Source organism: Oncorhynchus keta, chromosome 35, assembly GCF_023373465.1.
Source record: "Oncorhynchus keta strain PuntledgeMale-10-30-2019 chromosome 35, Oket_V2, whole genome shotgun sequence".
Classification (NCBI taxonomy): domain Eukaryota; kingdom Metazoa; phylum Chordata; class Actinopteri; order Salmoniformes; family Salmonidae; genus Oncorhynchus; species Oncorhynchus keta.
Genome location: NC_068455.1, coordinates 68,596,684 through 68,619,012, shown reverse-complemented (window position 1 = coordinate 68,619,012; position 22,329 = coordinate 68,596,684). Strand labels below are relative to the sequence as shown.

The window sequence follows — 22,329 nt, the reverse complement described above, 5'->3', positions numbered from 1 at the left end:
AGATCTGGTAACTTGTGTTCCAGGATGCCCCTGGTTACACATGCAATATCTGTATTTACAACTAATTTCAAATCAAGCTGTTTCATTGTGTTAAAAGAATGAGGAAACAAACAGATCAGGATCAGCTTGAAAAGTGGAGTTTTTCCTTTATTGAACCTTTAATAAAACATACACAATGTTGTTGGCCACTAACAATGAGACCCCCCCCCCCACGGCTACATTCTAGTTTCCATAGTGACACACTGATTCACAGATGGTGAGGAGGGTGTTCTTACTTCTACATGAACATGTGGTATACATTTGTAGGAGCACTGTCTAGGTGTGTTCTTTGAAACATTTGTTGGTGTGTAAATACAGCATCTACAGACTACAGTCCAGTGTTTCAACAGACTTTTACATAGCTAGACAACATGGGTGCTTGCACATGTTGAGTGTGACAGAGATTGACAATTCTGTACATTATTTGCTGCAATGATACTTAAAGCACTTTTCCATATTCCGCCCTCGAAATGTTCCACTTTCCATTTCAATCACTGAATCTTTCGCTTTTCTCACCGAACAGCACTTCATATTTCTATTTCCCCCGTTATCATTCATCATCAGTGTTCTCCTCCTCAGCCCTTCTAGCCTGTATTTGTCACATACTTAAGCTTTCGTTCCATCTGTTTCCCCAGTAAAAATCTAAAAATCCATCCTATTCCCACTTTACATTGCACTGAGCAACAATCAGGAGGTGAAACTCATTAGGACATATACTAATATACTAATATACATTCTGTTGGCCAAGACTCTTGGTATCAGTCTTGGGACTCCTAACTCACAAACCAGACACTTAAAATAGCCAACACAACACAGTACACAGTCAACCTCTTCCCTCCCTGCCCCTCATCAAAGTAAAACCCAACATTCAAATCATCATTCAGAGTTCAACAACAATACCCCGCACATCGTCAATCGAGGTTGGAGTCAGTCACAGACAAGAATAAGACATAAATGATGAGAACATTTGGTGAAGGAAGGACTGTCATTGGTTAGATCAGAGATACGTTTTCTGTAAACCAATCAGATTCTTTCAAAACAACATCAAGTTATAATAAAGGATCACTGTTGTATATAAAAAGATAAGGACATATCATGCTCTCATTATTCAGTAAAGGCCAACCAAGGACAGATATCTATGATACGGTACCTACGGGATGCCTAATGCTTCCCTCTTACAGAAACACTGGATTGTATCATCTTAACTAATACGAGGGCATTACAACTATGTAGAGATCTAATAATATTTGGCTGGGGGAGAAACGTTGTGCTGTGGTAGACATGTGACCATGCATTTGCTAAAACCAACGCTCAACATAGGAACACGTTCACCTCCACAGCATCAGTCAGGCTAATAATGTGTTTTTCAGTACCAACACCACCGGATCACGTAAGAGAAATGGGACTTCAGTGGTGGAGTTAAACAGGCATTTGTACCACGCTTTGCTAACAGGCTGCACACGGACTGAGATACACTGGTACTGCTTGTCACGTCAGCATTTCCAGTATATTCCCCAAGTCTGAGATGAACTAAGATAACTTGGTCTCGCCATTCATTAGTGCACACCGTACAAAACCTTTTTGCAACAGAAAATGAAAATGAGAGTTTCTTATTGTAAAAATCCAGGTAGTTCCTCCCTGTTTCAGTCCGTTTTCTTCTGGAACCTGGTCTCTGATATGTTTGACCTTTAGCCAACTCTTATCTGTCATGTTCATAGTTGTCTGACAAGGCAACAAACGGAACAGTAGTTGATTAGAGCAAACATATCTGACCAGATCAGGCTATAGATTCAGGGGGAAATTCTAACCTCCATTTTGTCAAAATTTCACTTCATATCAGTGGGAGACTAAGTTAGGACACCCATTAAGTGCCAATATTCTCCCCGTTTCTCTCTTCACTCTTTTCTGACTGTCCTCTGCCAGCGTCTGTCTCCAAATCAGAGGTTCTCCTAACCTCTAACCAGTTTAAACAAGAACCTGTCTGTGCGCTATATACAAAGAAAGAAATAGAAAATAACTTAAACCTGTATATACATAACCATTCAGACAGCAAAAAGGAGAGGTTAAACTGGTCAGCGCTGCTTTTTTTTCTCCCAGATGATGTTTAAATACAATGATTTATTTGACATCCCAAAAAGATTGTGTACCATCTGTCTTTTACATCGCTGAAGTTTCTAACAGCTGTAGTTCATACCTCGTCTTAAAAACTTATATGATTTATATGGCTTTCTTCACTGTGACTTCCATTGAATGGGTTGTTAGCATTCAGTAATCATGCCACTAGTGAGCAGAGTGTGATGCTTCTGTAACAGAGTTAGGAATGTACCGTAATGCTCCGCAGGTAGCTTGAAATGTTGCCGATGGAGCTAACCGATTGGTGCCTTTTGTATAGCTCACTCGTGTTCCCACGTTGTCATGGAAGGCGGTCACGTGTGTTGCAAAACAGAGGATCACTGGTTCGAGCCAGAGATGGCGACAGGGACGGTGGAGGAAGCTAAACCGTTAGCGGCACACTGACGTCGGTTACACTTCTCTAAGATAGGTAGGCTAGTTCTATTCTGATTTCTAAGGTTGAGTGTCTGCATGAGAGTGTAGAAATAGAAATTCGTCACATGGCGATAACAATATGATTCTGTCACGATGCTATGCCTCAGACTCACCATGATGAGTGTCTAGAGCAAAAATTCCACCTTCTAGTAAGCAGCATGCCGTTTAAATAGGATTTTCTCTACTTGTTTGATAGATGCCAGCGAAGTATATAGTAAAGCAGACACAGAGACGTCTGAGTCACTAAAAGCGTCAAGTCAGGTTTTTTTGTTTCTTTAGAAAATATGTCTTGAATATGAGTGTTGGATCGGAAGTGTTTTGATCGCTTAGGGCTTTCCTCCTCCTGGTCCCATCATCGGACCTTCCTCCTCCTGGTCCCGCCTCCTGTCTCTGTTTAACCAATCAGGGAGCTGCGTCTTGACAAGTCCACATTGCTGGCACTCAGTCCTCTGCATTCTGATAGGCCGGAGTTGGCGTCCTGGAGAGAGGGAGGGAGAAAATAGAAAGGATGTTTTTATTTATTTATTTATTTCACCTTTATTTAACCAGGTAGGCCAGTTGAGAACAAGTTCTTATTTTCAACTGCGACCTGGCCAAGATAAAGCAAAGCAGATGTACATCTCAGGAGCTCAGTGACAGCAGTCCTTGGCTAGTAACTAACAGGTTAATAGCTCAGTGACAGTGATGGACAGCTAACACCAGGTACCTGTGAGGGGTCTTCTGCACTCTTGTTGAGGAAGTTGAGGGAGCTGGCTCTCTTCATCCTGAGGAACACACAGACAGACATTAAGGATTCAATTAGCCTCAATAGAAACAGTGTTATTGCCTGGGTTTTCCTTTAACATTTGGTTAATAACTCAAGTGCCTTGTCAGCTCCCCAATAAAGAACAAACCCACTGAGGCAAACACAAAACTGATTCACACAGTATGAGCAGTGATGGGCTAGGGTGCAGACATACACGCAGTCTCTCTCACCCTGGGTTGCGGGGCTCCTGGGGGCCACTGCCCTGTAGTTTCTTCACCAGCATCTCACTGCTCCTACGCAGCGCTTCACGGATCTTCCCAAAGGAGCCGCTTCGACGCAATGAACCGTTACCTTCCTGAGAGAACAAGACAACCACTGCATATGAAAGGTGTGGCCTTTAAAACAGAATGCCATTTTTTAGGCATTTATTATTTTCAAAAACGTTTTATTACTTACAGTAAGTACTGTGCAAAAGTTTAAGGCATGTGTGAAAAAATGCTGTAAAGTAAGAATGCTTTCAAAAATATGTTTTTGAAAGAAAAGCACGTTTGGTCCATTAAATTAACATCAAATTGATCAGAAATACAGTGTAGACATAGTTAATGTTGTAAATTACTATTGTAGCTAGAAACGGCAGATTGTTAATGGGATATCTACATAGGCGTACAGAGGCCCATTATCAACAACCATCACTCCTGTGTTCTAATTGCACATTGTATTAGCTAATCCAAGTTTATCATTTTAAAAAGGCTAATTGATCATTAGAAAACCCTTTTGCAATTATGTTATGAAAACTGTTGTTCTGATTAAAGAAGCAATTACAACTGGCCTTCTTTAGACTAGTTGTGTATCTGGAGCATCAGCATGTATGTTCGATTACAGGCTCAAAATGGCCAGAAACAAATAACTTTCTTATGAAACTCATCTAGTCTTGTTCTGAGAAATTAAGGCTATGCCATGCAAGAAATTGCCAAGAAACTAAAGATCTCATATGATGCGGTATACTACTCCCTTCACAGAACAGCGCAAACTGTCTCTAACCAGAATAGAAAGAGGAGTGGGAAAGAGGAGTGGGAGGCCCCGGTGCACAACTGAGCAAGAGGTCAAGTGCATTAGTGTCCCGTTTGAGAAACAGACGCCTCATATGTCCTCAACTGGCAGCTTCATTAAATAGTACCCACAAAACACCAGTGTTAACGTCAAAAGGTGAAGAGACGACTCCGGAATGCTGTCCTTCTAGGCAGAGTATCTCTGTCCAGTGTCTGTGTTCTTTTGCCCATCTTAATCTTTTATTTTTATTGGCCAGTCTGGGTACTATTTAATAAATCTGCCAGACTTGTGAGGAGTCTGTTTTTAATGGGCCTCTGTACACCTATGTAGATATTCCATAAAAATAAATAAGCCATTTCCAGCTACAATAGTCATTTACAACATTAACAATGTCTACTGTATTTCTGATCAATTTGATATTTTAAAATGGACAAAAAGTGCTTTTCTTTCAAAAACTAGGACATTTCTAAGTGACCCCAGACTTCTGAACGGTAGTGTACATCAAATCAATATTTGGTGTGACCACCATTTGCCTTCAAACAGCATCAATTCTTCTAGGTACACCTGCACACCGTTTTTGGAACTCGGGCAGGTAGGTTGGCCCAAATATCTCGGAGAAATAACCACAGTTCTTTGGATTTAGGCAGGTGCTTCTCTCTTCATGTAATCCCAGACAGACATGATGATGTTGAGATCAGGGCTCTGTGGGGGCCATACCATCACTTCCAGGACTTCTTGTTCTTCTTAACGCTGAAGATAGCGAAAGTCATTATGAACTGTATGTTTGGGGTCGTTGTCATGCTGCAGAATACATTTGGGGCCGATCAGATGCGTCCCTGATGGTATTGCATGATGGATAAGTATTTGCCTGTACTTCTCAGCATTGAGGGGACAATTAATATCTGACCAAATCCCCAACTCCATTTGCAGAAATGCAGCCCAAACTTGCAAGGAACCTTGTTTCACTGTTGCCTGCAGACACTCATCCGTGTACTGCTCTCCAGCCCTTCAGCAAACAAACTGCCTTCTGCTACAGCCAAATATTTTGACTCATTAGTCCAGAGCACCTGCTGCCATTTTTCTGCACCCCAGTTCCTGTGTTTTTGTGTATAGTTGAGTCATTGACCTTGTTTCCACGTCGGAGGTATGGCTTTTTGGCCGCAAGTCTTCCATGAAGGCCACTTCTAACCAGACTTCTCTGGACAGTAGATGGGTGTACCAGGGTCCCACTGTTTTCTAACAATTCAGAGCTGATGACACTGCTGGACATCTTCCGGTTGAGAAGGGAAGTAAACAGGATGTGTCTCATCTGATGCAGTAAGTTTCCTTGGCCGACCACTGCGTCTACTGTCCTCAAAGTCACCCGTTTCTTTGTGCTTCTTTAAAAGAGCTTGGACAGTACATCTGGAAACCCCAGCCTGCCTTAAAATGTCTGCCTGGGAGAGACCTTGCTGATGCAGTATACCTTGTGTCTTGTTGCTGGGTTCAGTCTTGCCATGGAGTATGACTTTTGACAGTAAACTGTCTTCAGCAACCTCACCTTGTTAGCCGAGTTTGGCTGTTCTTCACCCAGTTTTATTCCTCCTACACAGCGGTTTCTGTTTCAGTTAATGATTGTGTTTCAACCTAAATATTGAATTGATGATCATTAGCACCCGTTTGGTATAATTGTTTCATCATACACCTGACTATATGCCTACAAAATCCCTGACTTTGTGCAAGTGTACCTACGAGAATTGATGCTGTTGAGAAGGCAAAGGGTGGTCACACCAAATATGGATTTGATGTAGATTTTTCTCCTGTTCACTCACTTTGTATTTAGTTACTTGATAAATATAATATTTTAACACGTCTATTTTTTAAAGCATTCTTACTTTAGAGCATTTTTTACACACCTGTCTAAAACTTTTGCACAGTACTGTATATCAATGTCTTTATCAGGCACAACAAACATCACACTAGATTTAAGCTACATAGTCATTAGTGTCAAAACACTTAATTTCTTCAAACTTACGGGCGCGTCACAATATATATCTCAATTGTTTTTTTTTCTCTCTAAATCAATTTGTTGCACAATTCTAGGTATATACACTGCATTTCAAACAGTTTGGAATAATTTTATGAATTCAGGGCTTGTAAAATTATACCTAGGATAAATAAAAGCCTTCAACCATAAGCCCCACTAATAATTACATTATTTTAACCTGCTGTTTTGAAATAATCACTGATCAAGCATTCAAGTCTACGAAAATGCCCCTTTTGTTACAAATGTAACCAGAACCATGCACATCCACTAATAATGACCATCTTCTGGTAGCAGGCATTATAGAACATTAACACAGGTCTCATTAACAGCCTCTCAAGCACAAGCCCATGGCTAGTAAGTAGCCAGCTATTCTTTATATTTAAAGTCTGGCCAACTTGGATCTATTTGCTTGCTAACAAGGTAGAACAGTTGAGTTAAGAAGATGTTTTCATTCTGAGAAATAAGTGAGTTGGCAATTCCTTAAACAAATTGCACATTTCTAAAACACAGACTAGACAGTTAGCACATAAAAGTCTGTGGCTAAAACTCTGCTCGCATTACCAACAATCATGTTCATTGATACTCTCGTTTTAGTAGGGTCTGCTCTGTTCTAAAAGTTAGGAGTTGAGAAAAAGAAAGTATTGTGAAGTAAAAGTTAAGTTCTCCTCTATTACAAACAATTACAATTATGTCTGAATGTGTTTCGTGTGTCTAGAAGACCGGTTATGTCGGACCAAACCTCAAATGCAAATTGCGAATTTAAACTGCTTGTTGTCAGAGAGAAATAAGGTGATATTTAGTTTCTTTGTTGTGAGTGGTAGGGGAGGGGCTTGGTGTCTGTGTGTGAGTGGGAAGGTGCACAGTACACACAGCACAGAAGGAGCGAAAGAGACAAGACCATAAAACATTGATTCTTGCTAACAACATGTATTGGAATTAATTTGATATATAGCCCATCCCTAATTTGACTGTATGTTCACACTTACGAATGCTTCATCTTTCAAAAATAATAAGACAAAGGAGGTTCGTACCCCGTTCCACTCTGCTCCGTCGTCCCCCTCACAGTCCCCCCGCTGGGGCCCGTTGAGACCCTCCCGGCTCTGCCGTCGCTCACCCCCTCCTGGGGCTCCATCCTTCAGGAGCTCCACCACCTTACTCTGGTTAATGGCATCTATACCCTGGGGGAGAACATGATAATGAATCCTAAATATCAGCAGGGTTGAAACAGAGTGTGTGAGAGCTTCAAGACTCTAGACTACAGCCTTTGATAATTGCACTGCCAGTGTCTGTGTGCTTGTACCTTCTTTTTCAGTGATTGTGTAGGACCTGCTTTTTTGAATGATTGCATAGCAAAACCTTTTTTGACTGAATGTGCAGTAACTGCTACCTGATAGCGTATCACTGCTACCTGATAGCGTATCACTGCTACCTGATAGCGTATCACTGCTACCTGATAGCGTATCACTGCTACCTGATAGTATCATCACTGCTACCTGATAGCGTATCACTCACTGCTACCTGATAGCGTATCACTCACTGCTACCTGATAGTGTATCACTGCTACCTGATAGTGTATCACTGCTACCTGATAGCGTATCACTCACTGCTACCTGATAGTGTATCACTGCTACCTGATAGTGTATCACTGCTACCTGATAGTGTATCACTGCTACCTGATAGCGTATCACTCACTGCTACCTGATAGCGTATCACTGCTACCTGATAGCGTATCACTGCTACCTGATAGCGTATCACTCACTGCTACCTGATAGCGTATCACTCACTGCTACCTGATAGCGTATCACTCACTGATACCTGATGTATCACTGCTAGTGACAGCGTATCACTCACTGATACCTGATAGCGTATCACTCACTGTACCTGATAGCGTATCACTCACTGATACCTGATAGTGTATCACTCACTGATACCTGATAGCGTATCACTCACTGATAGTGACAGCAAATCACTAGTACCTGATAGTGTATCACTCACTGCTACCTGACAGTGAATTCACTAGTACCTGATAGCGTATCACTAGCTACCTGATAGCGTAGTCACTAGTACCTGATAGCGTATCACTGCTACCTAGTCACTGCTACCTGATAGCGTATCAGTACCTGATAGCAGTATCACTGCTACCTGATAGTGTATCACTAGTATCTGATAGCGTATCACTGTACCTGATAGCGTATCACTGCTACCTGATAGCGTATCACTGCTACCTGATAGCGTATCACTGCTACCTGATAGCGTATCACTGCTACCTGATAGCGTATCATTAGTGCCTGATAGTGACAGCAAATTACTAGTGCCTGATAGTGAATTACTAGTGACAGTGAATTACTAGTACCTGATAGTGACAGTGAATTACTAGTACCTGGTAGTGTAGTGCTAGTACCTGATAGTGTAGTTCTAGTACCTGATAGTGTAGTACTAGTACCTGATCGTGTAGTACTAGTACCCAATATTGATAGCGTATTACTAGTAACTGATAGTGACAGTGAATTACAAGTCCTGGATAGTGTAGTACTAGTACCTGATCGTGTAAGTACTAGTACCTGATCGTGTAAGTACTAGTACCTGATCGTGTAGTACTAGTACCTGATCGTGTAAGTACTAGTACCTGATCGTGTAAGTACTAGTACCTGATCGTGTAAGTACTAGTACCTGATCGTGTAAGTACTAGTACCTGATCGTGTAGTACTAGTACCTGATCGTGTAGTACTAGTACCCAATATTGATAGCGTATTACTAGTAACTGATAGTGACAGTGAATTACAAGTCCTGGATAGTGTAGTACTAGTACCTGATTGTGTAGTACCTGATTGTGTAAGTACTAGTACCTGATTGTGTAAGTACTAGTACCTGATTGTGTAAGTACTAGTACCTGATTGTGTAAGTACTAGTACCTGATTGTGTAAGTACTAGTACCCGATTGTGTAAGTACTAGTACCTGATCGTATAGTACTAGTACCCAATATTGATAGCGTAGTACTAGTACCTGATTGTGTAGTACCTGATACCTGTAAGTACTAGTACCTGATTGTGTAGTACCTGATTGTGTAAGTACTAGTACCTGATTGTGTAAGTACTAGTACCTGATTGTGTAAGTACTAGTACCTGATTGTGTAAGTACTAGTACCTGATTGTGTAAGTACTAGTACCCGATTGTGTAAGTACTAGTACCTGATCGTGTAAGTACTAGTACCCGATCGTGTAGTACTAGTACCCGATCGTGTAGTACTAGTACCCGATCGTGTAAGTACTAGTACCCGATCGTGTAAGTACTAGTACCCGATCGTGTAAGTACTAGTACCCGATCGTGTAAGTATTAGTACCTGATCGTGTAGTACTAGTACCCAATATTGATAGCCTATTACTAGTAACTGATAGTGACAGTGAATTACAATTCCTGGATAGTGTAGTACTAGTACCTGATTGTGTAGTAACTGATTGTGTAAGTACTAGTACCCGATCGTGTAGTACTAGTACCCGATCGTGTAAGTACTAGTACCCGATCGTGTAAGTACTAGTACCCGATCGTGTAAGTACTAGTACCCGATCGTGTAAGTACTAGTACCCGATCGTGTAAGTACTAGTACCCGATCGTGTAAGTACTAGTACCCGATCGTGTAAGTACTAGTACCCGATCGTGTAAGTACTAGTACCCGATCGTGTAAGTACTAGTACCCGATCGTGTAAGTACTATTACCCGATCGTGTAAGTACTATTACCCGATCGTGTAGTACTAGTACCCGATCGTGTAGTACTAGTACCCGATCGTGTAGTACTAGTACCCGATCGTGTAGTACTAGTACCCGATCGTGTAGTACTAGTACCCGATCGTGTAGTACTAGTACCCGATCGTGTAGTACTAGTACCCGATAGTGATAGTGAATTACTAGTACCCAATTGTGAATTACTAGTACCCAACTGTGTACCTGACAATGAATTGCTAGTAACTGATAGTGATAGCGTATTACCAGTACCTGGTAGCGTATTACCAGTAGCGTATTACCAGTACCTAGTAGCGTATTACCAGTACCTGGTAGCGTATTACCAGTACCTGCTTGCGTATTACCAGTACCTGCTTGCGTGTCTTGGTAGAACACTCCTCCAGTGTCTCAGCTGCCTGTAATTTACCCTGTCTGCGGTACAGCGCCCCCAGGCTCTTCAGGGTGGTATTGACAGTAGGACTGACAGGAATGAAGTACATGTCAACATCATGTCATCATTAAACCACAATGTTAATATAATTTAAAACACTGAGTTCTGTGTATTTATCTCCCATTCTAATTAAGTTTAATAATAAGTCTCACCTGTCAACTTTGCAGGCCTTGTACCAGCTCCCATACTCTACACAGGGACTAGCTTCCTTCCTCTTCCCCTGAGAGAGAGGGGGGACAAGAGAGAAATCGAGAAAGAGATAAGAGAGAGCGGAAAGGCCAGGAGAATAGAGGGGCAGTTAGCAGCAGTAGACATGAATTATGACCTTATTATAAAGCCTCAATTATTAATACATGAATATTCTCCATCTTTATTGGTCTACCCATCCATCAGAGTTCATAAGCTGCCATTAACAGGTATATAGAAGGACCATGGTTCAGATCAGTTATACTGCAGCCACCTTGCTCTCCTCTCTCTCCTCCGCATGCATCCAGATCGGCTTGTTGTCATCTGCAAGAGAAGAGGATGAAGAGAAGAGGGGATGAAGAGAGGAGGGGATGAGTGGCATAGTTTCATTTGTATATTCATATATTTTGTTTCATGGACCGTATACCGCGTAATGAACCGTATACCATACGTTTACCACGTTATGAACCGCACATTCTACGTTATGAACCGCACATCCTACGTTATGAAATGTATATCATACATTATGAACCATATGTTATGAACCGTATACCATACGTTTACCACGTTATGAACCGCACATCCTACGTTATGAACCGCACACCATACGCTGAACCTTCACCATACGTTATTGCACACCATAGTTAGAACCGCACACCATAGTTATGAAATGAACCATATACATGTTTCAACGTTATGAATGTCATCCATTAAACCACAATGTTGAATACACCATTTATGAAACACCATACGTTCTGAACCGCACACCATATTTGAACCGCACACCATACGTTATGAACCATATACCATATGTTATGAACCGTATAACACACTTAATACCATACGTTTGAACCATATACCATATGTTATGAACCGTATAACACACCATACTGAACACGCATAGCGGAACTACGCATTCCGTTCACGCATTCCCCGTTATGAAGCACGCATAGCGTTATGGGCAAGAGAGTTATGAACCGCACGCATAGCGATGAACCGCACGCATAGGCGTTATGAAGGCCAGGTTATGAATACGCATACCGCGCGTTATGGGCATAGTATGAACCGCACGCATAGCGTTATGAAGCACATATATTATGAACCGCACATATACCGCGCGTTATAGCCTCAATATATTAATGAACACATATATTTTCCATCTATACCGCGCGTTATGGCACACCCGTTATGAACCGCACACCGCGCGTTATGAACCGCACACCGCGCGTTATGAACCGCACAGGTTATGAACCGCACACCATAGGTTATGAACCGCACATCATGCGTTATGAACCGCACACCATCCGTTATGAACCGCACACCCTCTATGAACCGCACACCGCATGCATGAACCGCATTGGCTTGTTGTCATCTGCGTTATGAACCGCACAGGATGAACCGCACACCGGTTATGAACCGCACACCACGGGATGAAGTGGCACCAGTTATGAACCGCACACCATACGTTATGAACCGCACACCATACGTTATGAACCGCACACCATACGTTATGAACCGCACACCATACGTTATGAACCGCACACCATACGTTATGAACCGCACACCATACGTTATGAACCACACATATACCATACGTTATGAACCATGAACCATATACCATACGTTATGAACCACATACCACGCGTTATGAACCGCATACCGCGCGTTATGAACCGTATACCACGCGTTATGAACCACACATATACCACGCGTTATGAACCACACATATACCACGCGTTATGAACCGCATACCACGCGTTATGAACCGCATACCACGCGTTATGAACCGCACACCACGCGTTATGAACCGCACACCACGCGTTATGAACCGCACACCACGCGTTATGAAATACCACGCGTTATGAACCGTATACCACGCGTTATGAACCGCATACCACGCGTTATGAACCGCATACCACGCGTTATGAACCGCATACCACGCGTTATGAACCGCATACCACGCGTTATGAACCGCACACCACGCGCGTTATGAACCGTATACCACGCGTTATGAACCGTATACCATGCGTTATGAACCACACATATACCACGCGTTATGAACCGCATACCACGCGTTATGAACCGTATACCACGCGTTATGAACCGCATACCACGCGTTATGAACCGCATACCACGCGTTATGAACCGCATACCACGCGTTATGAACCGCATACCACGCGTTATGAACCGCATACCACGCGTTATGAACCGCACACCACGCGTTATGAACCGTATACCACGCGTTATGAACCGTATACCACGCGTTATGAACCACACATATACCACGCGTTATGAACCGCACATATACCACGCGTTATGAACCGTATACCACGCGTTATGAACCGCATACCACGCGTTATGAACCGCATACCACGCGTTATGAACCGCATACCACGCGTTATGAACCGCATACCACGCGTTATGAACCGCATACCACGCGTTATGAACCGCATACCACGCGTTATGAACCGCATACCACGCGTTATGAACCGCATACCACGCGTTATGAACCGCATACCACGCGTTATGAACCGCATACCACGCGTTATCAACCGCATACCACGCGTTATGAACCGCACACCACGCGTTATGAACCGCATACCACGCGTTATGAACCGCATACCACGCGTTATGAACCGCATACCACGCGTTATGAACCGCATACCACGCGTTATGAACCGTATACCACGCGTTATGAACCGCATACCAAGCGTTATGTACCGTATACCACACATATACCGTACGTTATGAACTGTATACCGTACCTTATGAACCGTATACCGTACCTTATGAACCGTATAGCATATGTTATGAACCGTATACGTTTAGTATACCTTATGTTCCCTCACATGACAAATAAAAGGTATTTGCATTTAAAACCAAAATGGATTAATTTATGGCATATCATTAAAGATTATTCCACCTCAATGCTAACTCCGTGAAACCTACAGTGTGTGTGGGAACACAAAGTGTCCCATGCCAGACCCCTGTACTGTGCTCTACTGAGCGTGAGTGACAGTGTTTAAGGGTTTGATTGGCTTCAAGGCAGTGCTGCATTAACATGTTTTACACACAACAGATAGCCTGTATTAACCCTGAACTGACTGGCCAGGACAAGACCACGCATGGTCAGCCAATGACCACAGGGTTTACAGGGTAGTCCCGGCCAGAATGGACATACTGTTGATTCACACATCTTCTAATGCAACATGAAGAGTTGATGGAGGTGGTTGGTCTGGTGGTAAATGTAGTAGTAGCGTGCATTCCAAATGGCACCCTATTCCCACAGAGCTCTGGTCAAAAGTAGTGCTTTACATAGGGAATAGGGTGCCATTTAATTCATAATAATTGATTGGATTTATATAGTGCTTTTCTATCGAGGTACTCAAAGCGCTTTACATAGTAGGGGGAATCTCACCTCTTCCACCAGCAATGTGTTGCACCCACCTGGGTGATGCATGGCAACCATTTGTGCCAGAATGTTCACCACACATCATCTATCAGGTGGAGAGGTGAGGAGTGATGTATGCCCATTAGGAATGAGGCCATGATGGAATGGGGCCAGGTTGGGAATTTAGGATGCAGCCCTAGCTTGTCAGTGAGTGTTGTGTTAATGTCCACTGTAGGACTGCTGGTCGTAGGAGACTCACTGTTGACTGATCCAAACTCCTTCTCATGTGCTCTGGTTAGGATCTCTTTGTACAGGGACTCAGCATCCTTGAACTTCCCCTGTTTGAGGTAGCATGTAGCCTAGAGAGATGAGATGAAACCTTAAATGGTTTGATGTGAAAATACAACTCAATACACAAGCCAATAAATGTAACAATACCAAGATCGCAAAAAAAACATCTGTCTGTTCAACTTGAATAAACTTGATTAAATCTCTCAGGGGGAATTCATTACTGAAAATGTAGCTTGTCAACCCTCTACTACAATGTCTAGAACCCTTCTCACCAGGTTGTTTTTGGTCTTGGCTACGTTGGGGTCGTCAGCCCCCAGTTTGGACTGGTAGATCTCCAGGGCTTGTCTGTAGTAATACTCCACCTCCTCGTACTTTCCCTGGTTCTGACACAGCAGGGCCAGGTTGTTCAGCTGCTTGGCCACGTCAGGGTGGTACTTCCCCAAGACCTGAACACATAACCATTTAAATACTTTACCTACAGGAAACGACAAGTCATACATATACTTTCACTTGAGAGTTATCATGGGCTATGAATTTATCTGACCACATGACCTAACCAGGAAGAACTCTGTAATGATCCATACCTTCTCTCTAATCTCCAGGGCTCTCTTACAGAGGGGCTCAGCCTCCTTGTACTTGCCCCTCTTCCCGTAGAGCACAGCCAGGTTGTTGAGAGTGGCGGCTACCGCAGGGTGGTCCTTCCCCAGGGTCTTCTCTCTGATGGCCAGGGCATCGTTCAGCAGGTGGGCTGCCTCTTTGTACTTGTTCTGGTCCCTGGAACAAAACATCTCATCATGTTAGAAGATGAATACATGTACTACCAGTAGTTAATCATTAAGTCTTCAGCTAGCTATTCATCTGAGCAAGTGTATCTAAAACTATCCACACATCCATCCATCCTACACATACACACACCTGTAGACCAGGGCCAGGATGTTGAGCATGGTGGCCACGTCAGGGTGGTCGTGTCCGGAGGTCTTCTCTAGGTCCTCCAGGGCCTGTTTGCAGAGGGGCACGGCCACCTCGTACCTCCCCTGGGAGGCGTACTGGATCACCAGGTTGTGGAGAGTCCTCAGGCGGGCCGGGATCTCATAGCCACCCTGCTGGGCCGCCACCTCTCCGCTGGGCTGGGCTGGAGGGGGAGGGGAAACACAGCGGAGAAGGGAGGGGAAACACAGCAGAGAAGGGAGGGGAAACACAGCAGAGAAGGGAAGGGGAAACACAGCAGAGAAGGGAAGGGGAAACACAGCAGAGAAGGGAAGGGGAAACACAGCAGAGAAGGGAAGGGGAAACACAGCAGAGAAGGGAAGGGGAAACACAGCAGAGAAGGGAAGGGGAAACACAGCGGGGAAGGGGAAACACAGCAGAGAAGGGAAGGGGAAACACAGCGGAGAAGGGGAAACACAGCGGAGAAGGGGAAACACAGCGGAGAGGGGAAACACAGCGGAGAAGGAACACAGCGGAGAAGGAACACAGCGGAGAAGGAACACAGCGGAGAAGGAACACAGCGGAGAAGGAACACAGCGGAGAAGGAACACAGCGGAGAAGGAACACAGCGGGAAGGAACACAGCGGAGAAGGAACACAGCGGAGAAGGAACACAGCGGAGAAGGAACACAGCGGAGAAGGGACACAGCGGAGAAGGGACACAGCGGAGAAGGGAGGGGGAACACAGGGGAAACACAGCGGAGAAGGGAGGGGAAACACAGCGGAGAAGGGAGGGGGAACACAGCGGAGAAGGGAGGGGAAACACAGCGGAGAAGGGGAAACACAGCGGAGAAGGGAGGGGGAACACAGCGGAGAAGGGAGGGGGAACACAGCGGAGAAGGGAGGGGGAACACAGCGGAGAAGGGAGGGGGAACACAGCGGAGAAGGGAGGGGGAACACAGCGGAGAAGGGGAAACACAGCGGAGAAGGGAAACACAGCGGAGAAGGAACACAGCGGAGAAGGAACACAGCGGAGAAGGAACACAGCGGAGAAGGAACACAGCGGAGAAGGAACACAGCGGAGAAGGAACACAGCGGAGAAGGAACACAGCGGAGAAGGGGCGGAGAAGGGACACAGCGGAGAAGGAACACAGCGGAGAAGGAACACAGCGGAGGGGGAAGCGGAGAAGGGAGGGGGAACACAGCGGAGAAGGAACACAGCGGAGAAGGGACACAGCGGAGAAGGGAAGCGGAGAAGGAACACAGCGGAGAAGGAACACAGCGGAGAAGGAACACAGCGGAGAAGGGACACAGCGGAGAAGGGACACAGCGGAGAAGGGAAGGGGAAACACAGCGGAGAAGGGACACAGCGGAGAGGGAGGGGGAACACAGCGGAGGGGGAACACAGCGGAGAAGGAACACAGCGGAGAAGGAACACAGCGGAGAAGGAACACAGCGGAGAAGGAACACAGCGGAGAAGGGACACAGCGGAGAAGGGACACAGCGGAGAAGGGACACAGCGGAGAAGGGACACAGCGGAGAAGGGACACAGCGGAGAAGGGACACAGCGGGAGAGAAGGAACACAGCGGAGAAGGAACACAGCGGAGAAGGAACACAGCGGAGAAGGAACACAGCGGAGAAGGAACACAGCGGAGAAGGAACACAGCGGAGAAGGAACACAGCGGAGAAGGGAAGGGGAAACACAGCAGAGAAGGGAGGGGGAACACAGCGGAGAAGGAACACAGCGGAGAAGGAACACAGCGGAGAAGGAACACAGCGGAGAAGGAACACAGCGGAGAAGGAACACAGCGGAGAAGGAACACAGCGGAGAAGGAACACAGCGGAGAAGGAACACAGCGGAGAAGGAACACAGCGGAGAAGGGAGGGGGAACACAGCGGAGAAGGAACACAGCGGAGAAGGGAGGGGGAACACAGTGGAGAAGGAACACAGCGGAGAAGGGAGGGGGGCGGGAAACATTACTCAATATGTCTATAGGCATTTGGGAATGAAACCCTGTGACATCAAAGTTAGTGCTCCGCTACAGCTGATGAGGTCACAGGTTTACGTTCTCTATTGCTCTCCTACAGGTGTTGACTACAGTCTCTGGGTTGGACACATAGTAAACATATTTAGATTTTTTTTAAATTATGTTAATCATTTAGACTTGTGGGATTCCCCTATATGGTCCTCTTCTTTATCAATTAATCAATCATCATCATACCCTGTCCCTGGTCGTCATCGTTGGGGAACAGGTCGTCCAGGCTGTCTTTAGACGTCTCCCCTGCAGCCTTCTCCTCAGACTGTGACACGTCGTCGTCAAACTTCTTGATCTTGTTCATGAACTCCAGGTGCTTCTTCTCTTCCTCCAGCTGGGCAACACTCTGCTCACTATGCTGCAGCTTGTGCTGGGGGGATAAGAGGGGAAGGAGAGGGGAAGAAGAGGGGAAGAAGAGGGGAAGAAGAGGGGAAGAAGAGGGGAAGAAGAGGGGAAGAAGAGGGGAAGAAGAGGGGGTATGGGTGTGAGGGAGGTGAAGCTCGACAAATGTTTTGCTTTGGAAGGGTATAAAATGATAGCATACTCCAAAATCTAAATTGACGAGATGAGCCCACATCATCGATGGTATACGTTGGGACATGGACTCATAACGCTTTAATCACTTTGGGTCTAGAAACATCTGAAAGCCATTGATATTAGAGTGAACTACCAGTGCAAGCAGTATGTAGTGCTGTACACGTACCTGTGTTCCTGCTAGCTCATCTCTTAACCACTGGTTCTCCTGACACAGTCGTCTGACCTGGGCTCTTAGCTTCTGTTTCTCTGACTCCACAGCACTCAGGTGACCCGACAGGGCAATGATCACCTGGGGAGAGAGAGAGGAAGGGATGGAAGGAGGGGTTAACCCTCTAGAGTCTAAGCCGGAGGGGGGGTTTCTACTAAGTTATGGAATCCTTATAAGGACCCATTTAGGTATCCCCCAAAACATATAGTCATACAGACGTCTCATGGTCTGAAACACTGCTGTAGCTCTGCCACCTTTCACCGCAGATGCGGAAGGCAGATATCGGCGATTGAGAAGCAGCCCACGGGGAAAAAAAGAAGATATCTCTAGCTTAGACAGACAGATATTTATGGGGATCTATATTATGCTAATTAGATGTCCGCAAGGCCACAGAAATGGATTCAAGAGGATTAATTGAAGGAAGAGACAATGCTTTGAGAATGTTTCCATTTCTAAAGAGTAAGCGGCTAGCCTTGGGGTGATGATCACCTGAAGAGAGGGACTTTGTTTGATCTATTCCATCTTTATTTATCTAGGCAGGTCAATTAGGAGCTAACTCATTTTAAATGACAACCTGGCAAATAGGGGGGGATGGATTCAAATAATACAGGAAAGCTTTGATAATGTTCTGGTTTCAAAGGGGGGGTCGCGTGTGTATAATATTATTAATTTTAGTCTTTAATTTTTAGTCTTTTGGGACGTTCTTTTACGCATTTCAAGTTTCATATCAGTCCATCAGTGTCTAAGGCAGATTCCCACTGGCACCTTCCTACAGGAACAACAACTCCCCTATTGTTTATAATTCAACGCCCTCTCTTTCTACAAGAGACATTATCTTTCTACAAGAGACATTATTCTAAATAAATCCTCTTGTTGAGTCTTAGTCACACAATGTACCACGTCGTCGTCGAGGACCAGAATCATCTTTTCCCCCTTCACTCATGATTTGTCATCATTGCATCATCATCATCCTGTACCTCTAAACCAGAGTAGTAAGCATCTTCCACTCAACCCATCTCTCCTGTCTCTCTTCTCTCCCCCCTCACTGAATCCCTCAACCCCTTCTTTCCCCCACATCTCTCTCCTACCTGTGCCTCTCCCAGGCCTAATTCTATGGCCTCCAGGCTCTTCCGCAGCAGGCCTGACTTCTCCTGGGCAGCAGGTGGCTGGGTGCAGTCCAGCAGGGACGTGAGGAGCTGGGCATGCTCCCCTCTGAGTGTCTCCAGGCCCTGCATCACAGTCTTTGTGTTGAGCACGATCTCATCCTGGGTCAGGCGCTCCAGGGCCTCCTCGCTGCGTGGGTACACCATGGTGGACATAACCTGAGTTCACACACACTGGAGGGGAGAGAGATTAGTTTTGAGTTAGCATATTCTTGTTGGAAGTTCTTAGAATCAAGGCTAGTTAGAGGACGAGCCATCTAATCATATTACAAGACTCAGAAAAAAATAATGTCAGATTATGAGATTATTTCAAGGATGAGCATTAGAGGAACAAAATCCCTCCGAGAGATTATGTTTACACAACTGTTCAGTCTGTTACCAACAACCAACCATGCCACAGCTCACTCCTCTGGGCCCTCTGCTCCAATGGGACTCGAATCTTTTGAGCTTGAATAAATCAATGAATGAGCATTTCAGTTACAAAGCTATTCGATACATAGTTTGCGTGGCACTACCTTTATAGTCAATCTATATCGCGACTCGCGAGAGAACAGAATTGACTAAATGGACTCATGGAAGTTAAAGACACGCGTCGTCGCAGATTTATAGCTGGACCGAGCAGAAATGCGCGACTCCGCGACATCTCCTCCACTGTAGACGCGCACCTGTTCTCCTCTCGCGTCGCCAAGAGGCCCTCGCCCACACAATCACCTCCCTCCCCCACAATCCATTGACTGCAATGCACCAATATGAGCGATCCCGTAATTTCCCATCCGATTGCCACAACTAACAAATCTCTCAAACGCTGTATGGAACGTTTGGCAATTTGCAACGCTTGTCGTCGATCCATCTTACTGGCAATAGTAGCCTAGTATATGGACCAACACACTTTCGGAATCGCCCCTCTCACGGGATGACAAGAAATGAGAGACAGAGGATGAATGAAGGAGATCGACAGAGCAGAGCATTACAAGGAAATAAAACACATTCAGTATTTTTGAGAGATCTAATCTATTATAAGATATTGGCCTTTATCATACAAAGAATGATAGGCTTTAATGTCACACGCAGGCTCGTGTCCTATAAAAAAAAAACACTCCGACATGTTTGTAAGCATAGAGGCAGATTTGAGGCCCAGAACGAAATATGCTTCTGCAAGGGCTTTCTGCGATGGATGCGGTCGTGAGAGCACAGTACAAAGTATCTATGCTAATTCAATGAGGACCATGACAATTTCCCCAACACTTAAAATAAGCGATGACTCGTCGAAACAACGTGGCGAACCAAGACGAGCTCGATTGGCAACATAGTAGAACGTTGGTGATATGACGAGGCTGGTCTGGGAGAGGAGCACAGGTATGATTTTGTAGCCTAACTCTCTCGATTGGACGTAAGAATATAAGCCAATACAATTAATATACTGTTAAAAATACACTGACAAACCTCGTAATGACTCTCAATCCACACGTTACCTTAATCGAAACGGTTCTATTTCCCCCAAGACAAGTGCGCTGCCCCCGGTAACCTCGAGCTCAAACAAAGCACCACGGAGTGTTGTGATGCTCCACTTCAATCCCTTTTTGTAAGAGTGGGCGACGCTCCTGAACCGCAAGGCTGAAAAGATAACGGTACCGATACTAACCTGCGTTTACATAAAGATTAACGGTATAATATCACAGATTTTTCAAATGATACGTTTTCTACAGCTAAGCAAATTGTTAGATGTAGTCAGGTAACTTAACAAAAGTGGGTCTGCGCACCACGATAAACATCTATTTACCTTCTCTCTCCCCAGTCCGCCCGCCGGTTAAATCCTGATGACACGTTACTCGGTCTGCTGCACTATAAAAATAAACCCACGACACACCACTGGCTTTCCCGTTGTATAACGTCGCTGCCGTCTAAAAGCGAGCAAATTCCAAGCAATACATTGTAACCAATTATGCTAGCATGGCTGGCTGGCTAATGAATTCGAGCCTGCCACGAATTAGCCTAGTCAATGTTCTCGTCTTCCGTAACTTGAACCGGAACAGCGCTCTTAAATACAGGAACACTATTTGCCGTGAGTCGGCATCGTTCTATCCATCCTCAGAATTAGTTTTAAAGATAGTGAGAGACTGGTACGTTCTCTCACAGTTTGAGAAGTGTAATTCCAAGGATGACAGTCGCTACCCGAAAATGGCTGTTGTCCGAATTCTCCCACAATCCACAGCCTCAGTCAGCCCTGGCGCTATGACATCACCCCCCCCGGGGAAGGGGCACGACGTTCATTCTTCACTCTAATGTAGACCTATATTAGGCTATATAGATGGCGCGATTTTCATGTTTTTAAAATGTACTGATAGGCACACTCCAACACTCAGACATAATTTACAAACGAAGCATGTGTGTTTTGTGAGTCGGTCATATCAGAGGCAGTAGATGACCAGGGATGTTATCTTGATAAGCGTGTGAATTGGACCATTTTACTGTCCTGCTAAGCCTTCAAAATGTAACGAGTACTTTTGGGTGTCAGGGAAAATTTATGGTGTAAAAACGAAAACATTTTTATTTACGAATGTAGTGGGGTAAAAGTAAAAGTTGTCAAAAATATAAATAGTAAAGTACAGATACCCCCCAAAACGACTTTTAGTACTTTAAAGTATTTTTTACTTAAGTACTTTACATCACTGTCTAGAGATGCAAGAAAAACTTTAACTGAACTTAAATTTATAAAATAGGTTGTTAATTCCTAGATTACTTTCAAATTAATGAAAATACACCAGAGGACATAAAAATCAGGAGTATTTATTTAAAAAACAATGAACAGTTCCACTTTTCCATCACAACATAAACATAAAAAAGCAGTACTACAAAAGATTTCAAATAAAAAACAAGGACTAAGATACATTACAGAAGTACATTTGTTTTGTATGTACAAGCATTATTATTGTTTATAGGCAAAAGGCAAAAAAAAGCTGCTGAAGAAACAATGGCATGTGCAAAAATACTCTCCAAATCCACAAGCGTTAGA

General features: G+C 44.5%; 1 protein-coding gene across 7 annotated transcripts; it reads right to left on the bottom strand.

The window, feature by feature from the left end:
• Positions 1-121: 121 nt before the first annotated feature.
• LOC118368921 (kinesin light chain 2-like) lies at positions 122-21,618 on the bottom strand. Of its 7 annotated transcripts, none has more exons than XM_052497441.1 (16): positions 21,097-21,566; positions 20,760-20,930; positions 19,242-19,490; positions 18,112-18,234; positions 17,595-17,778; positions 15,361-15,577; positions 15,030-15,219; positions 14,718-14,891; positions 14,414-14,513; positions 11,038-11,087; positions 10,730-10,797; positions 10,498-10,606; positions 7,439-7,585; positions 3,562-3,686; positions 3,293-3,350; positions 122-3,064 (listed from the first exon to the last, which is right to left on the bottom strand). In XM_052497441.1, the coding sequence occupies exons 3-16, from the start codon at positions 19,470-19,472 to the stop codon at positions 2,981-2,983; spliced, it is 1,860 nt and encodes a 619-aa protein (XP_052353401.1). In that variant the 5' UTR covers positions 19,473-19,490; positions 20,760-20,930; positions 21,097-21,566; the 3' UTR covers positions 122-2,980. The 7 variants fall into 7 exon arrangements, with proteins under 7 accessions (XP_052353401.1, XP_052353400.1, XP_052353402.1 ...); XM_052497440.1 differs by having other exon boundaries at positions 20,789-20,930; XM_052497442.1 differs by lacking the exon at positions 20,760-20,930 and having other exon boundaries at positions 21,489-21,618.
• Positions 21,619-22,329: the final 711 nt, after the last annotated feature.